Raw genomic sequence first — 16,778 nt, forward strand, 5'->3', positions numbered from 1 at the left:
TTTTCAGAGTAAATCTTAAATGTAAAAAGCTAAGGATGTATATTGTAATCCCTATCAGCAAGCACTAAAATAAACTTATTTATTTATTTATATTTTGGAATATTAAAAAGTATTCCAATAAACCAAAGAAAGCAGGAAAGAGCATACAGGGGAACAGAAAATAGAGGAAACATATGGAAAACAAAAAAATGGTAGACCTAAATCCAAACATATCAATAATTACATTAAATGTAAATGACCTTAGGAATTAGCAAACTGAGTTCAAATATAATGATATAGGTAAAAGTAAAACAATAGAAAAAGCTATTTCATGCAAAACTAATAAAAAGAAAGTTGGGGCCAGGCACAGTGACTGACACATGTAATCCCAGCACTTTGGGAGGCCGAGGTGGGCAGTTAACTTGAGGTCAGGAGTTCAAGGCTAGCCTGACCAACATGGTGAAACCTTGACTAAAAATACAAAAATTAGCCAGGTGTGGTGATGCATGCCTGTAAGCCCAGTCATTCGGGAGGCTGAGGCAGGAGAATTACTTGAATATGAGACACAGAAGTTGCAGTGAACCAAGATCAAACCACTGCACTCCAGCCTGGGCAACAGAGTGAGATTCTGTCTCAATAAATAAATAAGAAAGGTGGAGTGCCTATAACATCAAAACATACTCACAGCACAGAAAATTATCATAGATAAAGAGACACATTATATAATGATAAAAGTTCCAATTAATCAAGAAGACATAAATATTCTAAATGAATAAGCTCTTAACAACAGAGCTTCAAAATACATTAAACAAAAACTGACAGAACTTAAAAAAAGAAACAAACAAATCCACAATTAAAGTTGAAGTCATATTGGTTTCTACTACCGTGTAACAAAGTATCACAAATTTACAAGCTTAAAACACAGCACATTAATCATTGCACAGCTTCTGTGGGTTGGGCCTGGGTATGATTTATCTGGATCTTCTGCTTAGGGCCTTACAAGGCTGCAATCAAGGTGTTGGCCAGGGCTGGGGTCTCATCGGGAAATCTGACTATGAAAGCTTCTGCTCTTAAGCTCCCTCGGGTTGTTGGCAGAATTCATTTCCTTACGGCTGTAGGACTGGGAGCCCTGGATTCTTGCTGCTTATCAGCTGGAAACTACTCCTGGAAACCACCTTGTTTCTGGCCACGTGGGCCTCTCAACACTGCTATTTACCCCTTCAAGGTCAGCAAAAGAAAGTCCTGGAGTGCATCTTCTTGGAAGATGGACTCATAATGAAACATAATCCTGGAAGTTACATCTATCACCTTTGCCATATCCTGCTGGTTAGAAGTCAATCATAGGCACCACTCACACTCAAGGGGAGGGGGTTATACAAGAGTGTAAACAGTACACAGGGATAAGTGAGTACCATCCTAGAGTCTGTCTTTTACAGAATACTCAATAGTCTTTTTTTCTCAATAATCAATGCAACTAGTACATAGATAATCATCAAATATATAGGAGAACCATACAATGGCTTTAACCAATTGGATCTAATTGATATAAGTAGAACATTTCATCCAGTAGTAACAGAATATACGTTCTCTTCAAATACACTAATACATATCATATGTATTAGTCATAAAACAAATTTTAACAAATTTTAAAGAATTAAAATCACATGCTGGGCATGGTGGCTCACACCTGTAATCCCAGCACTTTGGGATGCCAACCAGAGGTCAGCCTCGGAGGTCAGCGGATCAGAGGTCAAGAGATGGAGACCATCCTGGCCAACATGGTGAAAACCCATCTCTACTAAAACTACAAAAATTAACCAGGCGTTGTGGCTCGCACCTGTAGTCCCACCTAATGAGGAGGCTGAGGCAGGAGAATCACTTGAGCCCAGGAGGCAGAGGGTGCAGTGAGCCAAGATTGCACCACTGTACCTCAGCCTGGTGACAAAGCAAGACTCAGTGTCAAAAAAAAAAAAAAAAAAAAAAAAAAGTTCATAGACTGCTGTCTTACCATAATGGAATTAAACCAGTAACGATAATAGATAACTGGAAAAATCTTCAAACATTTGGAAATTGAACAACATACATCTGAATAGTCCATGGGTTAAAGAGAAAGTCATAAGGTAAATTAGAAAATATTTTGAACTGAATGAAAATGCAAATTTGAATTCTCAAATTTTGTCAGATGCAGCTGAAGGAATACTTAAGTATAATTCAGAGTATTGTATGCTTACATTAAAAGGGAAGAAATGTCTCAAATTAATCTCTAAGCCTCCACTTTAAAAAACTAGAAAAAGAGGAACAAAATAGAGCCTAAGCATGTGAAGGAAAGAAATAATAAAGACAAAGGCAGAAAGCAATGAAATTGAAAACAGAAAAAATGATAGAGAAAAAGCTATAAAAATAAGAGCTAATATTTTGAAAAGATAAAAAATGGATAAACCTCTAGTAAGAAAAAGAGAAAGAGAAAAAGATACAAATTACTAGTGTAAGACTGAAAAAAGGAATATCACTTCAAATGCCACAGAAATTAAAAATATAATAAAGTGGCCAGGCACAGTGGCTCACACCTGTTATCCCAGCACTTTGGGAGGCCAAGGTGGGTGGATCACCTGAGGTCAGGAGTTAAAGACCAGCCTGACCAACACGGCAAAACCCCATCTCTACTAAAAATTTTACAATTAGCCAGGCATGGTGGCAGGCACCTGTAATCCCAGCTACTCAGGAAGCTGAGGCATGAGAATCACCTAAACTCAAGAGGCAGAGGTTGCAGTGAGCCGGTATCACACCACTGCACTCCAGCCTATGGGGTAGAGTGAGACTCTCTCTCTCTCTTTCTCTCTCTCTCTCTCTAGATATATATATATACACATCGACACAAATATATATATACACACATACACACACACATATGTATATACATATACATATATACTTAATATATATACATATATAAATATATATAATGTATACATATGCAATACCATAAACAGTTCTAGGAAAGTAAATTTGACAATGGAAATAAACCAACTCTTTGAAAAACAAAATAAATAAATTCATTTAAAATGAAACAGATAACCTGTGTAGTCCTACAACTATTAAATGTATTAAATTCATACTTTAAAAGCTTCTGGAAAAGAAATCTCCAGGCCAGATGGCTTCACTGAAAATTCTACCAAACATTTAAAAAAGAAATAACACTAATCTCTTCTAGAGTAGAGTTTGACTCATATTAAGAGTCCAGCATTAGCCTAGTTACAAAGCCAAAAAGCAGTACAAGAAAAGAAAATAACAGACCAGAATCCCTCAGAAACACAGATGCAAAAACCTACAGCAAAATTTTAGCAATTCGAATCTAACAATATATAAAAAGAATAATAACTATGACCAAGTGGGGTTTATTCCAGGAGCACAAGTCTGATTCAATATTCAAAAATCAATTAATATACCACATTCACAATCTAAAAAATAACTTCATAATCATATAAATTGGTACAGAAAAGGCATTTGCCAAACTTTAATGTCCACTTATCACAAAAACTCAATTCACTAGGAATTAAAGAGAACTCTACGTCAACTTAATAAAAAGCATCCACAACAAATCTGTAGTAAATGTCACAGATAATGGTAAAAAACAGAATGCTTTCATTCTAAAATTGGGAACAACGTAAAAGTGTCCACTCTCTTCATTCTTACTCAAAATTGTACTAGAAGTTAAAACCAGAATATTAGGATGATTGAGGCAAAAATTATACAGATTAAAAAAAGAAGAAACAAAACTATCCATACTTACATATAACATGAGCATTCACACAGAAAATTCCAAGGAATCCAAAAAGTAGGGGTCGGGTCTAAGGGTTATAAATGAGGCTAATAGTGAGTTTAGGACTAAGGATAATAAGTGAGTTTAGCGAGGTCATATTTAAAAATTAATTATATGTCTGAAAAGAAAAAACAAAAATAATACCATTTACAATAACTCCAAGAAAATAAAATATTTGAGAATACATCTAACAAAACTTTACAGGGTTTATAAATTGACAACTACAAAACAGTGATAAAGTAAAGAGAACCTACACAAATGGAAAAACAAATAGTGTTCATGGATTGGAAGATTCAGTGTTGTAAAGATGTCAATTCTTCCCAAATTATCTATTGATTTAACGCAATTTCTGTAAAACTCTGAGCCTGATATTTTATAATTTAGAAAAGCTGATTCTAACATTTATATGAATAGCCAAAGAAACTAGAATAGCCAAAACAATTTTGAAAAAAAAAAAATAAACTTTCAAGATTCACACTCCCCAATTTCAAGACTTATTATACAACTACAGTAACAAGATAGCATGGTATTGGTGATTAAATGGACACACGGGCCAATGGAACATAATGAAAAGTTCAGAGCTAGACCCACACAAATATGATAAATTGACAATGGTGCAAAGACAATTCACTGGAGAAAGAAAGGATAATTTTTTTAACAAATAATATTGGAATCATTGGATATTCATATGCAAATGAACCTTGACTTGAACCCCACACCCTACACAAAAATCAACTGAAAATAGATTATAAATATAAACTATGCAACTTTAAATAAAAGCACACACACACAGGAGAAAATCCTCATGACCTGGTGATATGGTTTAGTTTTGGGTCCCCACCCAAATCTCATCTCAAATTTTAATCCCTACATATTGAGGAAGGGACCCGATGGGAGGTGATTATATCATGGGGGCAGTTCTTCCATACTGTTCTCATGATAGTGAGTGGGTTCTCATGAAATCTGGATGGTTTTATAAATGTTTAGCAGTTCCTCCTTTGCACTTTCTCTCTCTCTCTCTCCCTCTCTCTCTCCCCCCCCCCCCCACCTCCCTTCTCGGCCCCTTGTGAAGAAAATGTTTGCTCTCCTTTGCCTTCGGCAATGACTATCAGTTTCCTGAGGCCTCCCCAACCATGCAGAACTGTGAGTGAATTAAATCTTCTTTCTTTAAAAATTATCCAGTCTCGGATATGTCTTTACAGGAGTGTGAAAATGAACGAATACACTTGGGATTAGGCAAAGAATTCTGAGACATACCACCAAAAGTACAATTCATAAAAGAAGTGGTTGATAAATTGAACTTCATCAAAACTAAGAACTTCTATTCTTTGAAAAACATTGTTAAAAGAACAAAAAGAAGCGAAAAACTGAAAATATTTGCAAAGCAAGTAGCTGATAAAGGACTTGTATCCAGAATGCATAAAGAACTCTCAAATCTGAATAAGAAAACAAACCAGCCACAATGGGCAAAAGATTTAGACAGTCACTTTAGCCAAGATGTACCAGTAGAAAATAAGTACACAAAAAGATTCCCGTTATTGTTTATCCTTAGGGAAATGTACATTAAAATAATGAGATACCACTACACACCTGTTAGAATAGCTAATTGTTTTGAAGACATTTATTCAGTCAACAAACATATGAAAAAAAGCTCATCATCACTGGTCATTAGAGAAATGCAAATCAAAACCACATTGAGATACTATCTCACGCCAGTTAGAATGGCGATCATTAAAAAATCTGGGGACAACAGATGCTGGGGAGGATGTGGAGAAACAAGAACGCTTTTACACTGCTGGGAGTATAAATTAGTTCAACCATTGTGGAAGACAGTGTGATGATTTCTCAAGGATCTAGAAATAGAAATACCAGTTGACCCAGCAATCCCATTACTGGGTATATACCCAAAGAATTATAAATCATTCTATTGTAGGGACACATGCACATGTATGTTTACTGCAGCACTGTTCACAATAGCAAAGATTTGGAACCAACTCAAATGCCCATCAATGATAGACTGGATAAAGAAAATGTGGCACATATACACCGTGGAATGCTATGCAGCCATAAAAAAGGATGAGTTTATGTCCTTTGCAGGGACATGGATGAAGCTGGAAACCATCATTCTCAGCAAACTAACACAGGAACAGAAAACCAAACACTACATGTTCTCACTCATAAGTGGGAGTTGAACAATGAGAACACATGGACACAGAAAGGGGAACATCACACACTAGGGCCTGTTGGGGGTGGGGAGCTAGGGGAGGGATAGCAGGGAGTGGGAGAATTGGGGAGGGCTAATATTAGGAGAAATACCTAATGTAGATGACAGGGGGATGGATACAGCAAACCACCATGGCACGTGTATACCTATGTAACAAGCCTGCACGTTCTGCACATGTATCCCAGAATTTAAAGTGCAATTTTTTTAAAAAAATAGCCAATTGTTATTGCTCAATGAAAAATCCCAAGTGCTGACAAGGATGCAGAGCAAAAGGACTCCTACACATAGCTGATGCAAACGCAAAATTATATTCTTTAGAATATATGATACGGCAGCTTCTTACAATGTTAAATATATCATACAAACCAGAAATCCCACTTCTACCTCTTTACCAAGGGAAATGAAAGTCTATGTCTGCACAAACACCTGTACATGAACATTTATGGCAGCTTTTCCATAACCACCCAAAACGAAAAACAACCCAAAGTTTCTTCAACTTGTTATCAAACAAACCATGCTACATCCATATCATGGAACACTACACAGCACTGAAAAAGGAGCAAACTACTGACATGCACAACATGGGTGAATGCCAGCTGCATTATGCTAAGTGAATGAAGTCAGACTCAGAAGGTTACATACTGTATAATTCCATTTATTTTTGCAAGGTCAAAAATGTAGGGACATCAAGTAGATCAGTGTTTATTGGGAGCTGGAAGAACTTTAGGGGCTACAGAAGTTTTCCTTATCTTGACTGTGTTTACACAACTATGCAGTGTTTTTTTGTTTTTGTTTTTGTTTTCAAAATTGTCAGAACTATATACTAAAAAGGGTGGATTAGACTTAAGTTGTTAAATGGCAAATGGTGGTGTGAGGCATTGTGTATCAATCCCTTTTCTGTTCCTTTAGCAGGCAAGTGCTGAGCCCTGACTCTGCACCAGATGTGTGAACTCCCCAGGTCTTGGCACCCAAGATGGCACCTCCCTGTAGACCACAGACGGCTGGGTCTCCCAAAGCAGCAAAAGTTTTGCAGCTGCCTCGTCCTCCTGGCCTGACACAACAGGGTTTCATGGCTCAGCTTTCAAGAATGTGTTTACTTACAACCCACCAGGAGACCAAAATGAGAGCTCTCCAAATCAATTTTATCCTCCGGTTTTAAGAACAATTTTGCAATGCCTTTATAGAGCCAGCATGAAACTAAGAATGCACACAATCTCAGTAATGGAAACGCAGTGGATGAGGCCACACCACCCTGAGACTCCTCCAACGATTACTTTGGGTCAGGCCCACCCTAATCCTATTGCCTCCCTTCCTGCTCTCAACAGAAACTCGATAAGCACGCCAGACCAGCGCTGGAAAGCAGGCCTGTATTTTCTCTAGCATAGAGTAAGTTCCACCCAGGGACCTCCCTGACACAGTTTGTCAAGCAAATTAAAAGTACCTGCTAAAAATGTGACCCTGAGTTGCTCTATTCTTGTTACTTCGATCAACCCCACCCCTGCGTCCTGAAATCTGCTTAAGAGCAGCCACCTTCTCCATGGCTCCCCAGTGCCTAAGCCAGTTCTCAGCCCACATTAGGTGCTAATATATGGAATCAGTCAGTGAATGAATGAGCAAATATAAAGCCATTCAAAATTTGTTTCTTAAAAAGTGTATCTATGAAAGAACTGAATATACTTGTTGAATGCTTCTCCTAGGTGTCATTGTGGCTGAAGAGACGCTGAGAGCAGTAAACTCTTCTGATTGACAGGGCACTTTTGTGGGGGGCAGGGGTGGACCATCTTTCATGTTTGCTTGGTTCAGGAACATTCCATGTGTACAGGCACCTTGACAGATCAGGAAGGCCTCCAAAAGCCCTTCTGCATACATAGCTGTCAGTGTGAATCTGATGTCTGTTGGAGCTACCCAAACTCTAGACATCTAGGTAAAAGTGAATAAAAATCCCGAATTCCAGTGTGTGGAGCCTCCGCCAGGATTTTGCAGCCACATGTGCCTTCACTATGCAGCCAGCCCATGCTGAGTCCAAGAATCACATGATGGAGGAGTCTCATGATATGCTCAGGCTTTGCAGCAAAACGTCCCGAAAAAAATGAATTTCAAATAGGTTAAGGCGTGGCCCAGGCAGCTTGTGGGTTTCCTTCCACTCACGACTCCACTATTCTGTGTCACGTTGGTCTGTCCAGATGTAAACTGAGGCTCTCCCCAGTTCTCTCTCTCTCTCTCTCTCTCTCTCTCTGTCACACACACACACACACACACACACACACACACACACACACAGCACAGCACATAACACAAACTTTCATATGAAACTTTGGCAAGCAAACTTCACTGAAGAGGAGGAGAGAGGTATCCATGGGGCTGGCTGCAACATGCAGCCCTGTCAACCCAGAATCATCCTGTTCCCTCTGGATGCCCTCGCCCAGGGGTCATTGTCCAGACAGCCCCCTCCCTGGGCTGGAACTTCAGGTTTCCCCATCTTTCCTGCTACTCCCTCCTCTTCCTCCAGCCTCCCTCCTCGCCTCTCCTCTTTCAAAGGGCATAAAACGAATCGTCCTCATCGTCTCATTGAAAGCAGTTTAATAACCTTTTTGTGGCCTGAGACCCCTCCAGCACCTATGCCCTCAGGGTCTCGCCTTCTTTCTCAGTGGCATTTCAAGACTTTTCCCAAAGACAGCTTCTCCCCGGGAGGGACCCAGAGCCGGATGCTACAACACCAGTGGCCCTGCCCTAGGAGCGGGCACAGCAAGAGCCAGGGCGCTCTGGCCAGGCTCCATCACCACCCCGTTCACGTCAGCGACACCCCTGTCAGAAAAGAGCACAGGACAAGGCCTAGCATTCCTTGTTCCACCTTTCATTATGTGTCCAAGTAGTTGGATCTAAGCCATTAGGGTCATGGTCCCTCCCTGGTCAGAGCTCATTAAGCCATCATTAGACACCTACTATGCATGTCGGGTCCCAGAGCCCTCCTTCTCTCCCAGGCTGTCAGGACCTCAGACTTCAAGTGCCACCCCCCTTGAAGTATGTGGTGTCCCCTGTGACCTTCCAAGACCTCACAGCTCCCTCCCAGGGCTCTCAGGTCACAGAGTCCAAAGGGAGGCTGCTGTAGAACGGCAGGGAACGTTCTAAGCAGAGAAGCCATCTCTTCCTGGGTGACAGAGGCCTAGCTGCAGACCCTGCGGAGTGGGATACTGCCCGGTGCCCTGTGAGACAGGACTGCTGGGCCACTGGGTGTGGACCCTTCAGGGCAGTGTGCGCCCTACAGGCACGTTGTCGGAAACATCGTCCTAATAGACTTTGCTAGATCACGACGCTTTACTGCCATCTGCTGCTGGAAGCTTATTATAATAAATACACAAAGGCACCGAGTGAATGGTGCCTGCCTTGGTGTGGATGCAATGGGCAGTGCTTGTTCCCCACCACAGACTGACTACCTGCCCTTGGCCCAGCTCCAGCCCCCGGGCACTGAGACACCAGGACGGCCCGCGTGTGCACAGTAGTGCATCTAGGCATGGGCACAGCAAAGCCACATGTCCCTTCACCCTGAAGCCAGCCCATGCTGAGTCCAAGAATCACATGAGGGAGGAGTCTCATGATAGGCTCAGCCTTTGCAGCAAAATGTCCAGAAAAAAATGAATTTCAAATAGGTTAAGGCCCAAAGTATGCAGTAATACTATGCAGTGAAGAGAAGTCAGGCCAGGGTTGGTGTATTGACCTTGTGTTTTGTTTTCTGTGTTCTTGATGCTTCGACATTGGGACCCTTGCTGATCCTGGAGGGACTGCCCCTTCCAAAGTGAGCCAGTTCTAAAACCAGTGTGGGCCCCTGGATGGGGTGTCCCCTCCTCTGGGGAACTGTGAATAACTGTCTTTTTGATGGTAATCATCTCTGGATCTGTTGGCCTTGCTGTACCAACTTTTAAACTTTTAGGTAATAATTTTAGGTAAAAATTACATAGGTAATTTACCTATGTAACAAACTTGTGAAGGTTTGTTACATAGGTAAATTCATGTTACAGGGGTTGGTTTTACAGATTATTTCATCACCCAGGTATTAAGCCCAGTACCCAATAACTACCTTTTCTGCTCCTCTGCCTCCTCCCACCCTCCACCCTCAAGTAGGCCCCACTGTCTTTCGTTCCCTCTATGTGTTCTTGATTGACATCATTTAGCTCCCACTTACATGTGAGAACATGGGATATTTGGTTTACTGTTCCTGTGTTAGGTTGCTAAGGATAATAACCTCCATTTTCATCTTTGTTCCCACAAAAGACATGATCTTATTCTTTTTCGTGGCTGCATAGTATTCCACGGCATATATGTACCACATTTTCTTTTCCCAGTCTGTCATTGATGGGCATTGAGGTTGATTCTATGTCTTTCCTATTGTGAGTAATGCTGCAATGAAGATTCGTGTGCATGTGTCTTCGTGGTAGAATGATTTATATTCCTCTGGGTTTACACCCAGTAATAGGATTGCAGGATTGAGTGATAGTTCTGCTTTTAGCTCTTTGAGGAATTGTCTTACTGCTTTCCACAATGGTTGAACTAATTTACACTCCCATCAACAGTGTATAAATGTTGCCTTTTCTCTACCACCTCACTAGCATCTGTTATTTTTTTTTCCTTTTTAATAGTAGCCATCTGACTAGCGTGAGATGGTATCTCACTGTGGTTTTGATCTGCATTTCCCTAATGATCAGTGACGTTGAGGTTTTTTTTCTTATGCTTGTTGGCCACATGTATGTCTTCTTTTGAAAAGTGTCTGTTCATGTCCTTTGTCCACTTTTAAAAGGAATTGTTTGGTTTTCTTGCAAATTTGTTTAAATGTTTTATAGATGCAGGATATTAGGTCTCTGTCAGTTGGATAGTTTGCAAAAATCTTCTCTCGTTCTGTAGGCTGCCTCTTTACTGCGTTGATAGTTTCTTTTGCGATGAAGAAGCTGTTTAGTTTAATAAGATCCCATTTGTCAATTTTTGGTTTCATTGCAACAACTTTTGGTGCCTTCATTATGAAATCTTTGTCTATGCCTATGTCCTGAATGGTATTGCCTAGGTTATCTTCCAGGGTTTTTATAGTTTTGGGTTTTACATTTAAGTCTTTAATACATCTTGAGTTGATTTTTATATATGCAAAAAAGACTGCATATTACTAATTAATATTCATACAGTGCTAAAAGCAGACCCTGGTGCTAAGAGCCAGCTTAACACCAGGGTTTGAGGAAGGTCACAGGAAAACCTGAGGAGCTTATCCTCTTTTTACGCCCCTTTGCAGAAAGCCACAGTGGGCAGACAGTGTTCTGTCACTTTGAAGTAGGAGTAAAAAGAGGATCCTGACCACGGGGTCCTTGAAGCTCTGAGCAGTTCCTCCAGAAGCCCCAGGTGAGATGCAACTCCTGGCAGGGAGCCACAACTTTCCCAGAGCCCAACACCTGGGGGCTGAGAGTCAGGGCAGCCCAGGTTAGGCTCAAATCCCACAGGGGATGCCACATCCAGGATCACAAAGGTATCAGCAATTCATCAAAGGTAATCACCACAGATTGTATCCATGGAGGCTGGATGGAATTAGGAAGCTGTGGGATAAAGTGCGTACATTTCTGATTAGAATTTCTCAGCCCTGAGCTACTGAGGATAATGAAAGTCATTACTGGGAGAGGGGGAGAAAAAGAAAGGTGAGAGGGAAGGAAGGCAGGCACCAGTTTGGCCCCATCCTGATCTCTAAATGGACGGAGCACGAAGATCCCTCTAGAGTTCATTTTCCCATGGGCTCCTGCAACCTTTTATAGTTTTGTGTTTTACATTTAAGTCTTTAATACACCTCGAGTTGATTTTTGTATATGCAGTGAAGACTGAATATTATTAATTAATTTTCATCTCTTTTCGAGGACTGGCTGCACCACAGAGACCCTGGGCCCTCTCCTCACACCCACTCAGGGGGATATCTGGGGTATAGCCCCATAGCTATTTGTCACATACTCCCTGGGTGAGACTTCAGAAGCTCTGCACTAGAGAAAGGCAAACAGTAGTAATAAAGGCTGCCTTTCACAAGCGTCTCTGATGTTTTTGAAAGAGTTTTGCACATTTCGGCGTAAAGACCACTAAGGGACCCCCAAGATTGCAGTTACCTGTCATTCATTCTGAAGTGTGGGGAAAGATGATTGGTGGGAAGGAAAAGTGAGCTAAGAGGGGATTTTGCACACGTGTGATGGAGCTACATGGCTCTTCATAGGACACGTGCCCTATTTTGTGTCTTGCCCTGTGCTCTGCACAGGACATGCAAACATGAAAAAGGGAAGCCGCTGTGCACTTGGGACAAAAAACAAAGGACTCAGGCACCAACAATTTGTGCTCAAAGGAGGGGTGGCACTGAAATTGAAGGCTAATCTGATTAAGTTGCCTGATGGCTTCCTTCTAGTCCATCTTAAAACTCCCACTAGCTTCCTTATGGATGCCATCTCTGACTATGCATCATGACAGTAACAGTTGCTTCAGGTTGTTTTTTGGGAACTAGGGGTCAGCTCTTGTTTAGTTTAAAACAGTTGGAAACGCCAACCCTTCAGCTGGGCCTGCATAGGTACTGAAGAGGTAGGTGTCTGTGTCAGAGGGCCAAAAGTTCTATCCTCCAATCATGCCAACACACTTATTTTCTGCACTTGTGTTCTATGAAGAGCCATGTAGCTCCACCATGCTTGTGCAAAAACCCCTCTTACTTCACCCTTCCTTCCCACCAATCATCTTTCCTCACACTTTAGACAACCACAATTTCTCTCTCATAATTACCCCCACACCCTATTTTCAGAGAGGTGGATTTGAGATTTGTTCTACTGTCTCCTCACATGGCAGCCTTGAAAATAAAATCTTTTCTCTTTCAAAAAAAAAAATGGTCACAGTGATTGGCTTGTTTCATGTGGGCAGAAATGAACCTGGTTGCTAACACAAGGGTACTGAGGAGAGGGCGGCAGAGGCAACTAACTGGGAGAAACCAGGGAAGGCTTCATGGAGGAAGTGACATTGAGATGGGAAAGAGAGGAAGGCTCTCCATGGGGGCACCACCAAGTGTGAAAGAGTCCTCTGCATTGGTGGAGGCAGATAGTTAACCACCAAATCTATCCTGGGTGTCTTCCAGTTACAGCCTTGTCACAGGGCGTAAGTCAGCACAGGTGAGTGTCACACTTCCCAGGCTCCCTGTGATGGAAGTTCAGGTCATGGGATGTAAGCAGAACTGATGTGTGCAACGTCCAGATTATCTCTAATTTGAAAGGCGAGCCCTTTCAGGAAGGGTTTTAACCAACGAAGCAGCAAGATGCACTTGGTGTTTTTGGGAGTTCCCTAGGACAGCCAGAGCTGAGAGTAGCCAGGAGGGGAGACGAGAGCCCGGAAAATTTACAAAAAGATTCCTTCCATTGTCCAAACAAAAGCGGATGCTTGTCCTGAACTCCACCAGTGAAGGAGGGCAGGGAGCAGTAGGACCCCTGTGACAGAGCCAGAGTACGAAGCTGAGGAAGGGCATGAGTCTGACTCACTAACCCAAACTCAGTCTCGAAATACAACTTCCTATCTCATGTTCACCCCAGCAGTCCATCCTCAAATGCACAGCTGCAGCCCCATGTGAGACCCACCCACCCACAATCAGGACAACTCTCTTGCTAATGCCACATACCGCAAGACCCATGTGCCACCATCCTGAACATCCCCCAGGAAAGCACTCCATGGATGTGGACAGCCCAGAAACTGTCTTGAATTCCCTGGGAGAGCCTAACCAAGCACATCCAACCCTTGGGAATCACAGGCAAACCTAAAAATCCACACCTCCAAGGGCCTCAGGGCTGTAGGGGAGGGGCAGAATATTTCCAAGCAATTGAAAACAATTGAAGACAAGAGCATTATAAAATAAAATGCTAGATTTGTCCCCAAAATGGTGAGTTATAGAAGGCACATTTGGCCAGCAAGGATAGGAAAGAGTTGGAAAAGGAATCCTGCACACGTGCGCGTGTTAATCTTCATCCATCTCCTGACGCCTCCGCAGGGAGGATTTCTCTCAACTGGAAATAAATAACTCAGGGATCAAGGATATAATCGGAGCTCTTGATCCAGAATGTGACCTTCCACTTTTCTCTATTTATTTTTCAGATTAATCAGAGTCTTTACTGGGCTCATGTCAATAAACAACAGGCTTTTTCAATATATACCACCTGCACATCCAATATATCCAAGAAAATAAAAACATATCCACAGGGATTTGTGGCCATGAATCACCAGGAGCCAAAGCAAAGTGCTGTAGATTTTATTTTATTTTATTTATTTTTTTTTTCCAGGAGGCCAGGAAATATTTTATTGACAACCAGGGACACAGCCATAAGAGAGGGAAGCACACAGGACTGCAAACTAACACCCAATAGCCAGCAAGGGCCCTCTGGGCCAGGAATACTGCATCCTGGGGTCCTCATAGTCTCCCACCAGTAGACATACATTGCTGGGCATCCAGGGGAGGGGGCAGTGGCTCTTGTGTCCCAGAGGGTGAGAGGATATATGATGCCTCATTATGAGCGACAGGGTAAGGAGGTAAAATGGAGGGTCCATCACTGCCTAACACCACTTCCTCCTCTCAGAGCCAACACGAGGTGGAGGACTGAACCACCTAAAATCTTGTAATCAGCTGCTGTCTTCTCATCATTCATCTGTTTGCCACTGTAGATGAGCCTCTGCTGTTGTGGGGGGATTCCCTCTTTCTCCTCCACACGCTCCTTGATTCGCTCCACCTTATCTGTAGGTTCAATGTCAATCTCAATTTCCTTTCCGGTCAGCGTCTTCACTTTAATTAGCATCTTCTTTCCAGTTTGGGACTGCACACGGATAAATTGCTGCTCCTACCACTCCGGTCGACGCTGCCGCTCTCCAGCACTCTGCCTACCTGCTGTAGATTTTAATAGCCCCAACTATCTGTCTCTTCTAAATGGAAAAGAGGTCAGCCCAGCCAGCCCCTGCTCAGGAAAAGGAAACGTGATATACCTGGCCATATTTTTGATAAAACTGTTCGCTTGAAGAATAGCTGTGTTCTGATGGCTGTGTCATGCACAAAGCTTCAGGTCTTGAGGCTGAAACATAAGCCTATCTGGGATAAAGAAGAAAGACGTGGGAAAAAGTGAGCTGGAAGAAAGACAAAGAGACAATAGGAAGGAAGCGGGGAAAGGAAAGAGAGAGGGGAAGAAAATGCCAGCAAAGAGCGCTTGCTCTTCTCCATGGTGTGGTTTGGAAAGGCTGCCACAGCTGCAGGGCATTGAGCAACCTACTTGCCTCTTCCAGGACTCAGTTTCTTCAGCTGCAACCCAGTGGACAGAGCAGGCCAGCGTGTGCGTAGTCTTGACCAATGACAGAGGCGGCTTTGCAAAACAGTAAGAAAATTGACGGACTGTTCAATAAATGGGGCTAGGACATTTGATAACTTAAATGGAAAAGAATAAAGTCAGATTCTTATTTCTAACAGCTCACAAAAATAACCCCAGAAGAATTAAAGACTGTTAACAAAAGACCCTGAGATCTGCAGAGGGAAAAGAGAGGGCTTGCCTTCTTGAGAGCAATCTGCAGATTAGGGAGGCTCAGCCTTCAGTACAAGTGGAAGTGTGCTCGCTGAAGAGCAAAGGGAGCGAAGGTTCTTGCCCAGATTCTCCATCAGGTCCGTTTATTCTAAAAAGGATTCAGACTTGTTCAGTTCAGATGGATCAAAATATTCAAGTTCTGATTGGGTGGTTTCCAACCTTAAATCCAGAAGTTTCTTTCAAACACTGGATTGGAGGTAGGGAGAGAATGTTCTGGATGCAGTTTATCTTGGCTCTGGTTATAGGAACTGTTCTGGCTCAGAGATATAAAGAAAATGTTTGTCGGAGCTATTTTTTCTGAGAACCCAGGACATGTGACCATTCTTTATCAGCCCACGTGACCACCTGGCTCTGCTTCGAATTTAAAGCATCTCTATTAGTCACAGGGAGTCCGTCTCCATTAATCACAGAGAGCTTGGGGTCTTATTTTAGTTTTATTTCACAAGACCTAAATGGAGAAAGGCAAATTTTAAACTTTTAGGGAAAAATAGGCTACCTTTTTAACTCCCACGTAGGGAAGCCTTTGTAAAGAAGTCACAAAAAGCATAACCCACATAGGAGAATTTTAGTAAACTTGACACATTAAACTTTTTAAACTTTCTTGCAACAAAAAAAATCATAAACAGCATCAAGAAATGAAGGCACTAACTGAAGGAAGAAGACATTTTTTAGAAAAAGAAAAGACACAATTAAAATAAAAACTAGGCAAAATGGAGAAATACAGATAAGTCCCAGAAGAGGAAAGCAAATGGCCAGGAAATATAGAAAGATAAGAGCCTCACAAGGAATCGTGAAAACTTCAATTCTAAACAACAATGAGACATCATTTTACAGCAAAGAGAGTGGGAAAATCCCTGATGATCCTGAGTGTTGGTGAGAATGTGGAGAAGTAGAAACTCACCTAAAAATTAACTGTAGTACCCTGAGGAGCCAATACCAAAAAGCAATTCCATTTATAGAAATATTCAGCAGAGAAGCTCTCCCTAAGACCCTCAACAAGATGTATGGACAATAATGTTCCCAGAAGCTTATAATAACAAAGACACTGCAAACATCCCAAAGGTCCATCACCAGGAGAATGGATAAATGGCTTGAGGTATACCTCATCTGTATTTAATTCATATGTGGATTAAAGCTATTCTCATATGGAAATAGCTATTAA

General features: G+C 41.8%; 1 protein-coding gene across 1 annotated transcript; it reads right to left on the reverse strand.

Moving 5' to 3' along the window:
* Nucleotides 1-14,337: 14,337 nt before the first annotated feature.
* Nucleotides 14,338-14,929, reverse strand: LOC108315048 (NEDD8). Its single transcript, XM_017544216.2, has one exon. The coding sequence runs from the start codon at nucleotides 14,843-14,845 to the stop codon at nucleotides 14,600-14,602; it is 246 nt and encodes an 81-aa protein (XP_017399705.1). The 5' UTR covers nucleotides 14,846-14,929; the 3' UTR covers nucleotides 14,338-14,599.
* Between the last annotated feature and the right edge of the window lie 1,849 nt (nucleotides 14,930-16,778).

This window comes from Cebus imitator, unplaced genomic scaffold (assembly GCF_001604975.1).
Source record: "Cebus imitator isolate Cc_AM_T3 unplaced genomic scaffold, Cebus_imitator-1.0 Scaffold167, whole genome shotgun sequence".
In the NCBI taxonomy this organism is placed as follows: Eukaryota; Metazoa; Chordata; class Mammalia; order Primates; family Cebidae; genus Cebus; species Cebus imitator.

Bases quoted from the DNA above. Each gene is read 5' to 3' on its own strand.
- LOC108315048 (XM_017544216.2), bottom strand. From the start codon at position 14,845: ATGCTAATTAAAGTGAAGACGCTGACCGGAAAGGAAATTGAGATTGAC.